Consider the following 13,363-nt stretch of genomic DNA (forward strand, 5'->3'; position numbering starts at 1 on the left):
ATACAATTCATAACATCTCACAAAATGCCCCACTTTCCACTTTTGTTCTCTAATATTGGATTATCTGCTCAATGTGGGGCTTGACCTGGATGGCCTCCCAGCGTACGATACATCCTTTCCAACTCCATTGCTAGATGACGAGCAAAAGTGGGCGCATGCTCTGTAAACCTTTCGTAATCCATTCCTTGGCAGTTTACATAACTTTGAGATATGAAGACTGCCAAGTCGTGGATTTGTGCCCTGAAACCTTGGAGACGTTGGTCTTGGTCTTGCAATTGCTGCTGATGAGTGGTGGCTATGTCTCTGACACGATTTTCACGATCTAAAGCTGATTCTAATAGAGCTCGGAGTCTGGCCTGCTCTAATCTTGCTTGCGATCTTTCCTTGTCGAGGTCTGCTTGTTGATATTCTCTATTGCATCTTCTAGCCTCTTCTAGTTGTGCACGAAGCTGGTCTTCTGATCGCATCCAATAGTCTTTTTCCTTATTGAATTGAGCCTTGTCTTTTTCGGATTGCCTATCTTGGCGTTCCTTGTTAGATCTGGCTTCTTCGTTTAATTTTTGGATCCTTTCTTTTGCTTTGCTCAATGCCCTTTCGTTTTCCGCAAGAATGGAATCATAATCTTGCATTTTTTCGAAGAGATTGGCGATGGTTTTTTTATCTTTCCAGCTTCTCTTTGGCGTTTCAGAGACTCTTTTCATTTTTTGGAATTGAGCATGAAGATTTTCATTCTCACAAGCTAGACTCTTTTTCTCGCCTTTGGCTTCTTGTTCTTGCAAATCTTTCTCCAAACTGAGACTTCTTAGATTTTCTTTTAGGGCATGGATAGTGGCTTTGTACCCTTTTTCTTTTTCTCCCCAGATTAACCGCTCTTGGATTTTATCATTGAAGTTTTGAACATGGGGTCTTTTTGTTGGCCTTTTTAGCTCAGGTTACGGTACATCATCCACGCGAGACCGCTTTTCGAACCACCTTGCATATCCAGGATTTATCTCACCCTTGGTAGCGTCTAGGACTTGAGTATCACTTTTCAAGTATCGGCACCCATTCCACATCTGCTGAAGTAGAGCTTCGGGAATAGTGGCTTCTGGGTGTAATTCGATTACTTGCATACTCAAATCTTCCTCATCAGGAACTATTTGATATCTCCCTAGTTGCCTTAGGACTCTTAGTGGTGCATATGGCTGAATGCTTCTCAATCCCAATAGTAGTAGATAACTATTTGAGGTTGACATATGTATTACTTCTCTCATCGGGAGCCATTCCAGAGTCCATTCAATTTGATTTGCCGTTAAAGCCTTTAGACGAGATACCCATGCTTCTATCCCTCATGGAGCTTGATAATTTTTTGTTCTTTCCTCATAGCTTTCGATGTAATTAGCTTTGTTTGACCCATACTGTATGATCTTGGGCTGTTGTTGGAGATGTTCGATCACCCACATTTGCAACAAAATTTTGCATCCTTCGAAAACTTTCGCTCCTGATTTGCATAAAGTCAAAGCCCGATAAATATCTGATAGAATGATGCGGACAAGGGTGTGATTTTCTTTAGTGGTGAGGATTTGCACAACTTTTGCGGTGCGAATATCAATTGTTCGCTCTTTATTTGGGAAGACCATGACTCCTAGAAAAGCCACCATGAAAGCAAATCGACGGTGCATCTGCCAAGTGTTTTTGTTTTGCTTATTAGTAAGGCCTTTCTCATGAATTTCGAACCCATCTGACTTTCCAAACCTGGAATACAAAAAATTGAAGGAACAACATCCATTGATGACATTGCTTTTCCTGATTTGACTGCTGATGTTCAGAAGACCGAAGAATCGATGTATTGAAGGAGCCTTTGTGAATATCAAGCTTTGATTTCTTAAACTTCCGTCAAAACCAACATAGCCAGCTATCTCCTCTAATGTAGGAGTAAGCTCGAAGTCAGAGAAACAAAAAACATTGTGAACAGGATCCCAGAAAGTTACTAATGCCGTAATCAGATCATCCCGAAGCTCAAATTTCATAATGTCCGTGAGATTTCCCAAATGCTTGATGACCCATTTTTGACCGTCTTCGCCTAAATCATACCACCACATTTGAAGCTGACATAGAAATTCTTCCGTACTTGTGGATGAGGGGCTTTGTGTAGTGCTCATTTTGTATCTGAAATTTAATTTTAATAAAGTCAAAATTTATTTTGTAAAAATTTATACTAAAAATCATTTTCGAATTTTTTTTTTATTAAATATTTTTATTTCAAAATTTAAAACTATATTTTTTCGAAAATTTTAAAGCAACCCATTTTATTCCTTGCTTCTTACCAAGATTTTATTTAAGCTGGTCAACAAGCATGTTCGAGGCAAATGAATGCACAAGTAACAAGTAGGATGCATCATGATGGTCTTTTAATTTTTTGGTTCACCTGTCCTAGACAGACCCAACCCCTGTGTTGAGTCTCCAAGGCCAAATGCATATGATGCAAATATTCGTTCCTACTAGGGATCCGGTACATGGCTGAGTTATTCTAAGTGTAAAACCTTAGGTTGATTGTTCTAAACCTGGCTTACCCAAACGGACAGTTTGAGCCGAAGCGGGGGCAACGTATCGGGAGCACGAAAGTCTGCCCGGCCTAGTTACTTGTCCCAACTCCGTCTTATTTGGTATGACTTAAACAGAAAGGTGGGTCACGCGCACGTGTACACCATAAATTCAGAAGACTCAGAAAGAAGGGGATTTCGTGGCAGTTGTATATATTCACAATTCCAATAATATTAAAGCGGTAAAAAAAAACATTTAGCATATTAGCATATAAATAGTTGAAAATTATATAGTAAGTAAAGCCAATAAAAGCAGATATTTTAAGCTCGAATTCTTTAAACCCTGAACCAACGGTTCTGGGTTACGGCAACACTTTATCGTCCCCAGCAGAGTCGCCAGAGCTGTCGCACCTCCTTTTTGCCGCGCCCGCTGGCGCGCGTGGGGAGTTTTCTCCAATTAAAGGACAGTCGAAACGGGATTTGTTTATTTGTTTCAGAGTCGCCACCTGGGAATTTTGAGGCGTCCCAAGTCACCAATTATAATCCCTGAATCGAGGAGAACATGACTCTGTTTTCTGCGAACCAGAAATCCTGAGTAAGGAATTCTGTTAATCCGGAAGAAGGTGTTAGGCATTTCCGAATTCCGTGATTCTAGCACGGTCGCTTAACTGTTTTTTATTAATGGCTTAATTATCTTGATTTTATTAAATACTTTTTGTTACATGATTTTTCTACCGCTTTTACTTATCGTGATTAAGGACCCTTCTTTGAATCGAATTACGCGTACGTATATTCGTGTTACAAATTTAAAAATGCGGAATTGTGTCACGCGTACGTGTACACAATAATTTTTGATAATATATTAAGCAATCATTTTTCCGAGATTGTGTTGAATCAAGAATATTTATTTTTCTTGAATAGTGAACCGTACATCTCGGGTTTTTATGAAATTGATTTAACGCCTTTGGATAAATCCTTTTATTAAATATTCGTTTGAAATTGCGCGTACGCATAATCCGAATTTTTTGCTTTTAAAAATATAATCAAGGTACGCGAACGTATCCCTAATTGCGCAAAAATATTTGCAATGATATTAAGGATTTTTCCACAAATTATTCATTATATCCATATATTCATGCAAATATGTATTCTATTTTATTTTTGTTTAATTATGACAAAGCAAACATTTTACGGACATAAACAAATTTTTAACATCACGCAAATTCAGAAATTACACAGTAAAAGAAATTTATTTTGATTTATTTTGGAGTAGTTTTTCGTGAAGCAAAAATCATGTGCTCACAGCTGCCCCTCTTTGTGTGGAAATTCGAAGAGTTTTCGTACAAATGAGGAAGAGGAATGCATGCACCTGTCAGGTCCAGAGTCGGAATGGGTGGTTGACACAGCGACATCTTACCATGCCACACCGGTAAGAGATCTTTTTTGCAGATATGTAGCAGGTGATTTCGGCACAGTGAGAATGGGTAACACAAGTTACTCAAAGATTGCGGGGATTGGTGACATTTATATCAAGACAAATGTCGGATGCACATTAGTTCTAAAGGATGTGCGGCATGTACCTGATTTGCGGATGAACTTGATCTCGGGAATTGCTTTAGACCGAGATGGATACGAGAGCTATTTTGCAAATCAAAAGTGGAGACTCACTAAGGGATCATTGGTGATTGCAAAGGGAGTTGCTCGTGGCACGTTGTACCGGACAAATCCAGAAATATGCCAAGGTGAATTGAACGCGGCACAAGATGAGATTTCTGTAGATTTGTGGCACAAAATAATGGGTCATATGAGCGAGAAGGGATTGCAGATTCTTGCCAAGAAATCACTCATTTCTTATGCAAAAGGTACAACGGTAAAACATTGTGACTACTGTTTATTTGGTAAGCAACATAGAGTCTCATTTCAGACATCGTCTGAAAGAAAATTGAATATACTTGATTTAGTATATTCTGATGTTTGCGGCCTAATGGAAATTGAATCAATGGGCGGTAACAAATATTTTGTTACTTTTATTGATGATGCTTCACGAAAATTATGGGTTTATATTTTGAAAACCAAAGATCAGGTGTTTCAAGTTTTCCAGAAGTTTCATGCTCTAGTAGAAAGGAAGACGGGTCGAAAGCTAAAGCACCTCCGAAGTGACAATGGAGGTGAGTACACTTCAAGGGAATTTGAAGAGTATTGTTCAAGTCATGGGATCATACATGAAAAGACAGTTCCTAGAACCACACAGCACAATGGCGTAGTCGAGAGGATGAACCGCACCATTGTGGAGAAGGTGAGAAGCATGCTCAGAATGGCTAAACTGCCTAAGTCATTCTGGGGTGAAGCAGTTCAGACAGCCTGTTACCTGATCAATAGGAGTCCATCAGTTCCGTTGGCGTTTGAAATCCCAGAGAGAGTTTGGACCAACAAGGAGGTGTCCTACTCGCATCTGAAGGTGTTCGGTTGTAGAGCTTTTGCACATGTACCAAAAGAGCAGAGAACAAAGCTGGATGATAAATCTGTTCCCTGCATATTTATCGGATATGGAGATGAAGAGTTCGGGTACAGACTGTGGGATCCTGTAAAGAAGAAGGTCATCAGAAGTAGAGATGTAGTCTTCCGAGAAAGTGAAGTTGGAACTGCTGCTGATATGTCAGAAAAGGCGAAGAATGGTATAATTCCTAACTTTGTTACTATTCCTTCTACTTCTAACAATCCCACAAGTACAGAAAGTACGACCGACGAGGTTGCCGAGTAGGGGGAGCAACCTGGTGAGGTTATTGAGCAGGGGGAGCAACTTGATGAAGGTGTCGAGGAAGTGGAGCACCCCACTCAGCGAGAAGAACAACCTCAACCTCTGAGGAGACCAGAGAGGCCAAGGGTAGAGTCATGCAGGTACCCTTCCACAGAGTATGTCCTCATCAGTAATGAGGGGGAGCCAGAAAGTCTTAAGGAGGTGTTGTCCCATCCAGAAAAGAACCAGTGGATGAAAGCTATGCAAGAAGAGATGGAATCTCTTCAGAAAAATGGCACATACAAGCTGGTTGAACTTCCAAAGGGTAAAAGACCACTCAAATGCAAATGGGTCTTTAAACTCAAGAAAGATGGAAATGGCAAGCTGGTCAGATACAAAGCTCGATTGGTGGTTAAAGGCTTCGAACAAAAGAAAGGTATTGATTTTGACGAAATTTTCTCACCTGTTGTCAAAATGACTTCTATTCGAACAATTTTGAGCTTAGCAGCTAGCCTAGATCTTGAAGTGGAGCAGTTGGATGTGAAAACTGCATTTCTTCATGGAGATTTGGAAGAGGAGATTTATATGGAGCAGCCAGAAGGATTTGAAGTAGCTGGAAAGAAACACATGGTGTGCAAATTGAATAAGAGTCTTTATGGATTGAAGCAGGCACCAAGGCAGTGGTACATGAAGTTTGACTTATTCATGAAAAGTTAAACATACCTAAAGACCTATTCTGATCCATGTGTATACTTCAAAAGATTTTCTGAGAATAACTTTATTATATTGTTGTTGTATGTGGATGACATGTTAATTGTAGGAAAAGACAAGGGGTTGATAGCAAAGTTGAAAGGAGATCTGTCCAAGTCATTTGATATGAAGGACTTGGGCCCAGCACAACAAATTCTAGGGATGAAGATAGTTCGAGAGAGAACAAGTAGAAAGTTGTGGCTATCTCAGGAGAAGTACATTGAACGTGTACTAGAATGCTTCAACATGAAGAATGCTAAGCCAGTCAGCACACCTCTTGCTGGTCATCTAAAGTTGAGTAAGAAGATGTGTCCTACAACAGTGGAGGAGAAAGGGAACGTGGCTAAAGTTCCTTATTCTTCAGCAATTGGAAGCTTGATGTATGCAATGGTATGTACTAGACCTGATATTGCTCACGCAGTTAGTGTTGTCAGTAGGTTTCTTGAAAATCCTGGAAAGGAACATTGGGAAGCAGTCAAGTGGATACTCAGGTACCTAAGAGGTACCACGAGAGATTGTTTGTGCTTTGGAGGATCTGATCCAATCTTGAAGGGCTATACAGATGCTAATATGGCAGGTGACATTGACAACAGAAAATCTACTACTGGATATTTGTTTACATTTTCAGGGGGAGCTATATCATGGCAGTCTAAGTTGCAGAAGTGTGTTGCACTTTCAACAACTGAAGCAGTGTACATTGCCGCTACAGAAACTGGCAAGGAGATGGTATGACTCAAACGGTTCCTTCAAGAGCTTGGATTGCATCAGAAGGAGTATGTCGTCTATTGTGACAATCAAAGTGCAATAGACCTTAGCAAGAACTCTATGTACCATGCAAGGACCAAACACATTGATGTGAGATATCATTGGATTCGAGAAATGGTAGATAATGAATCTCTAAAAGTCTTGAAGATCTCTACAAGTGAGAATCCCGCAGATATGCTGACCAAGGTGGTACCAAGAAACAAGTTCGAGCTATGCAAAGAACTTGTCGGCATGCACTCAAACTAGAAGACAGTGCTACCTCCTCTAGATGAATGAGACTGGAGGGGAAGATTGATGAGGTCCATCTCATTGAAGAAGTACTAGGCATGTGCCTAATAAAAGTTTTCTTTGGTTTGGTAGCCAACCTTGTTGACTTGGTTTGGTTGGTAACCAACCTTGTTGAATTAGTTTGGTTTGGTAGCCAACTTTGTTGAATTTCTTTGGTTTGGTAGCCAACTTTGTTGAATTGTGAAAAGTGTGTGTAAATTGTCAAATATGGTAGGCTTTAGAGAGTGAAGCTTTGGCTATAAAAGGAGAGCTTCAACTCTCATTTCTACACACCAACAAAGAGAGAAAGAAAGAGTGAGTTTTTCACAAACAAGGATAAGAAAATAGTCTGTGAAGAAAATAGAGAGTGTGAGCGATATTGTAGTGAGGTGAAATATCAAAAGAGGGTTATTTCTTTTGAGTATTGTAGTAGTCTTTGTAGTATTTTACTCGGGCCTACAAAGTGTAAATTCCTTACTATAGTGATATCAGTTGCTCCTCTCGGGGTCGTGGTTTTTTCCCTTATTCAGAAGGGTTTTCCACGTAAAAATCTTGGTGTCATTGTTACTCTTTTATTCTTGTTAATTATCGTATCTCGGTGCTACATTATTATTCCGCTTTATTACCGTGAATATTATTTTGGCAAGGGGTTTATTCCCAACAGTTACTACTAAAACATGTGTTAGGTACGAACAAAAGTTAAAGGAAAAGAGTGTAAGGTCAAGATCAAAGGTTCATGATATTATTATGATAAAAATCTAACTTTAAAAGAGAAAAGGACAAGCCCCCTCTCCCCCCCCCCCCCAAAAAAAAAAGGACCACAATTATTTTTCCTCAACGATTTTTTTTTTTGCAACGTAACTTCCGTGTTAATCAAATTATTTTTCAAATAGAAATAGATTCAAGTAATTATAATTATAGATGGAATGAACAATGGAAATTGTATATTAATCCATACTCGAAGCTTGATAAAGATGGAAAAAATTAGAATTGTGTCGGAGTCAGGCTTTTGAAATTTCTTCGAGCAATGATCCTATTAGAGATGTAAATAGGGTAGGGCGGGCAAGGCAAGTGTCAACCCCTCAAAATTTTAACCCGTTCTTCCCTGCCTCATTTAGCTGTAGAATAAACGACTAATGCTCAGTTCAACAAATCTTATAACATAAAATACAAATCTGCTCTCACTTCCCCGTTTAATATCTTAAAATTTTTAGATTTGACCAGTCCTGCTCTGCCCCACCCCATTTAAGCATTGCCCTGCCCCGCCCTACCTTTCCCCTGTCCCATTTCCATCTCTAGATTCGATTGTGCTGTTACTAGATAGCAGGAAGGTGGTAGACATCTTTTTGATTGGTTCAAAATATGTTTTCTCCAAAAGAGTTGAATCTCGTAAATCAGGAAAGGTAACCCCATCTCAAATATTGATTGGTCCAACGTGAGTAGGAATAGTTTTGCCATTGAGGTTTATTTAATTATAAGTTCAATAATAATTACGAAAGAAGATTCGGACAATCGATCAACAACAACAACGACCCAATAAAATTTCACTAGCAAAATCTGGGGAGAATATTATATACGTAGATCTTACCCCAACCCCGAAGAGGTATAGAAGCTATTTCCGAAAGACCTTTAGCCCCATTTATTTAATTCGGACAATCCTCTTGGAGGCGGAGAACTCTCAGAATTACTTGGATGACTACTGTTTCAATTAAGCTCAAAGACTCAAAGTGAAGAAGGTGAGCATTAATATCTAAAATAAATAAATAATAATAATAATAATAATAATAATAATAATAATAATAATAATAATAATAATGGTTATTAACGCTAAAGCCGTTGACGAAGATAGTACTCAATACCATTCATTCTTTGATAAATTCGATCGCTTCGGTTTTCACAACGTACCTGTCATATTTTCTTAATTTGCAAGTCTAAGCATTAGTGAACTTTGAGTTGGTCCTAATAATAATACAATGTATCTATTTTAATTGAGAATGAAACTATGTACTCACTCGATTAGGAATCCTATACCTTTGAAATAACTACTGGAAAATGAAATTAAAGTAATTCCAAGTTAGTCACGAAGGGACTACACTAATAACTCTGAAGTAAGTGCTTGTCAAATACAAGAACTTCACGCCAATTACTTCCCATTTAATTAATTCTTTTAACATTTTTGAAGGTGAGTTTATTATTCGGTAACAAAAGTAGTGTTTAGATAAGGGCCGGGTAGAAAATGTCTTTCAACTTTTAATCGATAATTTGGTAAATATTTACACTTAGGTCTTCCCACTTTTAAACCCACGCTAAAGTTTCATTAAATCAAGGGTAAATACGAGATTATTTGGTAACAATAAGGGCACAAATGATAAATATTTATTCGCATTGGATATTTACACCTAACTAAATAATTAATTTTAAGAATCAACAAATCAACGCGAAAATGCATATCATTTAACTATGACTAGATGTTAAAAAGTGTATATGCAATACATATATCTTACATTCATTAGTTTGATATAAATACCTGATACAAATAACTTATTGGGCAAAATATAAAATTGGCTGGTCGGCCGAAACTAATTGCATTCACTATCCAAAAAGTGTATAAATATCTATATATATTTTTGTATATAATACATGTATATATAAAATATATATTTTATTGGCTATTATTTTTTAAAGCGACTATATATGCATTTCTCTAATTTTTCATGGGATACTAATGGCCCTAAAGTGTAATAAATATACAAATTAAGATATTGTAAACGGAAACGGGTAAATTCAAATTTTGTCCCAAAAGTTAATTCCTTACAAGCGAATTGGTTGAGGCCACTTAAATCTTACAAAGGCATACCATCACACTCTTTGGAACCAACCAAATAGTTTCCTATAAATAAGGTTGTAACAGTCGGAGTACGAGTCTTCGTTTTATGGAAACTCGACAGCTAAAGAGATAATTGCGTTTAACCATTACGAAACCCCATTTTCCATAACTGACCATCACCACCACCCCTCGCCACCCTATCACCACCTCCTTCTCGCCCTCCGTTCATGGCTCTTTGGCTGAGGGTGAGATTCATCAACCCTTTTCGGGATCACAACACCATTGAACTTTACCAATCCTGTATCTTTTCCCTTTTCTTTTCATTAACAATAATTCTTCTCTGTGAAAGATAAGGTTTTTGATTCTTTAGTTTTAGGAAATAAATTAAAAGGTCCGCTATTAATATATGGCGGACATAGTGAAACAAATCCTAGCAAGGCCAATACAATTAGCGGACCATATAACAAAGGCCGCTGTCGATGTTAATAACTTCGAACAAGATTGCCTGGACATCAAAACCAAAACAGAGAAGCTAGCAGCACTTCTCCGACAGGCTGCACGTTCCAGCAACGACTTGTACGAACGTCCAACACGTCGAATCATCGATGACACGGAGCAAGTTCTTGACAAGGCCCTTACCCTCATTTTCAAATGCCGTGCCAATGGTTTGAGACGTGTTTTCACCATCATCCCTGCTGCTGCTTTTAGGAAAACAATCCAGCAGCTAGAGAATTCTATCGGTGATGTTTCTTGGCTCCTTCGTGTTTCCACCCCTGCTGATGATGGGGACAATGAATATCTAGGCCTTCCTCCTATAGCTGCAAATGAGCCAATTTTGTGCCTTATATGGGAACAGATAGCTATCTTGTGTTCGGGCTCGATAGAGGAACGTTCGGATGCAGCAGCTTCTCTTGTCTCGTTGGCTCGTGACAACGATCGCTATGGAAAGTTGATTATAGAGGAAGGTGGGGTTGGACCGCTGTTGAAATTGACCAAAGAAGGAAGAATGGAGGGTCAGGAGAGTGCGTCAAGGGCCATTGGCCTACTTGGCCGTGATCCGGAAAGCGTCGAACACATTGTGAATGCTGGTGTGTGCTCTGTGTTTGCGAAAATCCTCAAAGATGGGAACATGAAGGTTCAGATTGTGGTGGCTTGGGCTATTTCAGAATTGGCTGCACATCATCCCAAATGTCAAGATCATTTTGCTCAGACTAATACCATTAGATTACTGGTTAGTCATCTTGCCTTTGAAACCATTCAAGAACATAGTAAGTATGCTATTGCTAGCAAACAGACCATGTCCATTAACAATATTGTGATGGCCAATACCAATTCTACTACTACAGTCAAAGACAGTGATATAGATGGCAATCAAATTTCACACCCAATGGGTGATCAGAAAACCACCCAAATGCATAATTTGGTAGCAAATATGATGGCTATGAAATCGAAAGACAATGCTACGATGAACAATAATATACCAAAGCCTAACCAACAACACAGCCCAGTACAACATACTCATCATGAGCAGAAGCAACACCAAGTCGCCTTGTCTGGGACTAGCATTAAGGGGAAGAGGGAGAGCGAAGATCCTGCTACAAAGGCCGAAATGAAAGCAATGGCTGCCAGAGCACTTAGGCACCTTTGCGCGGGAAATGCTGCTATCTGCAGTAGTATTACAGAATCCAGAGCACTTTTATGCTTAGCAGTTTTGCTGGAGAAGGGACCTGATGAAGTACAATATCATTCAGCCATGGCACTAATGGAGATCACAGCAGTAGCTGAGACAAACTCAGACTTGCGACATTCTGCTTTCAAGCCCACTGCACCTGCTGCCAAAGCTGTCGTAGACCAGTTCTTGAGAATCATTGAGAAGGAAGACTCAGAACTGCTCGTTCCCAGCATCCAATCGATAGGGCACCTCGCTAGGACATTCCGAGCAACTGAGACAAGAATCATTGGTCCATTGGTGAAACTACTAGATGATAGGGAACCGGATGTAACACGTGAAGCTGCAATTGCACTTAAAAAGTTTGCTTGCACAGAAAATTTTCTTAGAGTCAATCACTGCAAGGCTATAATAGAGGCAGGAGGCACCAAGCACCTAGTTCCCCTGGTTTACTTTGGGGAACAAATGGTTCAGACTCCTTCTCTGATTCTCTTGAGTTACATAGCAATGCATGTTCCTGACAGTGAGGCATTAGGTGAGGATAATGTATACCGAGTATTGGAGTGGGCGTCGAAGCAGGGGCACCTAATGCAAGATCCCACTGTTGACGATCTAGTTAACAGAGGCAGAGAAAGTATGGAACTTTATCAATCCAGGCATTGATCTTATCAAATTTTGTAGTAATTCTTACTCGGTATGTCAAAATTTTGGTACTTTAGCTTGCTGTTAGTTTGTTCACTTGTCGTGCAGTGTACATAGAATAGCTTCTTCTGTATATTATAACAAGGACCTTTGAATCATTAGCCTTGTCTATTCAACAATAGAACATTCAGGCTACTGTTCTAAGTTCTGCTTTTGCACTCATGAATGTATTAGGGTTACTTCTTAACCTGTTTCTAATGCTGAAAAAGCAAACTTCGCAAACTCGTTTAGGTGATGGCAAAGATGAGTTTTTCGTGTGGGATAATCTTCAATTTCTTTTTTTCTTTCCACTCTTGTTAGTAATGACCGATGCGAGCACACTTCTCGATTTATACATATAAACTTGAACATTTCTTTTAATTGTATTTAAAAGCTAAGTTCGAACCAGATGCACTAGGGAATTGTGTGTTCAATGCTAATCTACGGACTTAAAAACCTAAATCCACTTGTACTTCTAATTATAAATAATACTACTTTGAAAAAGAAAAAAAAAGGTAGTTGAAGACAGCTTTTCAAATTCCATGGTTCTCACAACTCCCCAAACGTATGCCCAAAACTTTGAATTGTCATTCTTTTAGTGCTGGATGATGAGTTGCTAGTGTGAGATAATCTGCATTTAGTCCTCTCTTTTTTTTTTTCTTTTTTTTTCTCTTCTTCTGAGCAGTAGCAGATACAAGCATACTTCTTTCCTCTCGATTAATCTACATAAGGTTGAACATTTTTTCTCAAATGTACTTTTGTATACGGTGGAAGTCGGGGCTACCCGATTTCATCTTTCTGGAGAAAAAGATACAACGTCGAAAGACCAGGACGTCGAGTCCGGGATCGAGGTTAGAAGGGGGCACACTTCGAAATGATGTCGGTATAACTCAGTAACGGAAAGAGCGAGATATCCGCAATGGACCAAAGATTGTGGCGTGAATTTCGGAATGGATCGGTCTGCAGCGGTTAACTAGATGTATGATTTTCTACTATAAATAGAAGTGTACCTTATTTAGGACTTCCCTATTATATAAAGAGGGATCCCATTCATTTGTATAGGACATTGTTCACTGAGAATAATATATATACTCATTACTTTCTTGCTATTTCGCTTACTGTTCATCAGAGTTACTTTATCATTT

The 13,363-nt window shown here is 39.0% G+C and overlaps 1 protein-coding gene across 1 annotated transcript; it reads left to right on the top strand.

Moving 5' to 3' along the window:
* Window positions 1-9,802: 9,802 nt before the first annotated feature.
* Window positions 9,803-12,496, top strand: LOC107810755 (uncharacterized). The gene has a single exon (XM_016635578.2). The coding sequence runs from the start codon at window positions 10,275-10,277 to the stop codon at window positions 12,198-12,200; it is 1,926 nt and encodes a 641-aa protein (XP_016491064.1). The 5' UTR covers window positions 9,803-10,274; the 3' UTR covers window positions 12,201-12,496.
* The last annotated feature ends 867 nt before the right edge of the window (window positions 12,497-13,363 follow it).

This window comes from Nicotiana tabacum, chromosome 6, assembly GCF_000715075.1.
Source record: "Nicotiana tabacum cultivar K326 chromosome 6, ASM71507v2, whole genome shotgun sequence".
NCBI lineage: Eukaryota > Viridiplantae > Streptophyta > Magnoliopsida > Solanales > Solanaceae > Nicotiana > Nicotiana tabacum.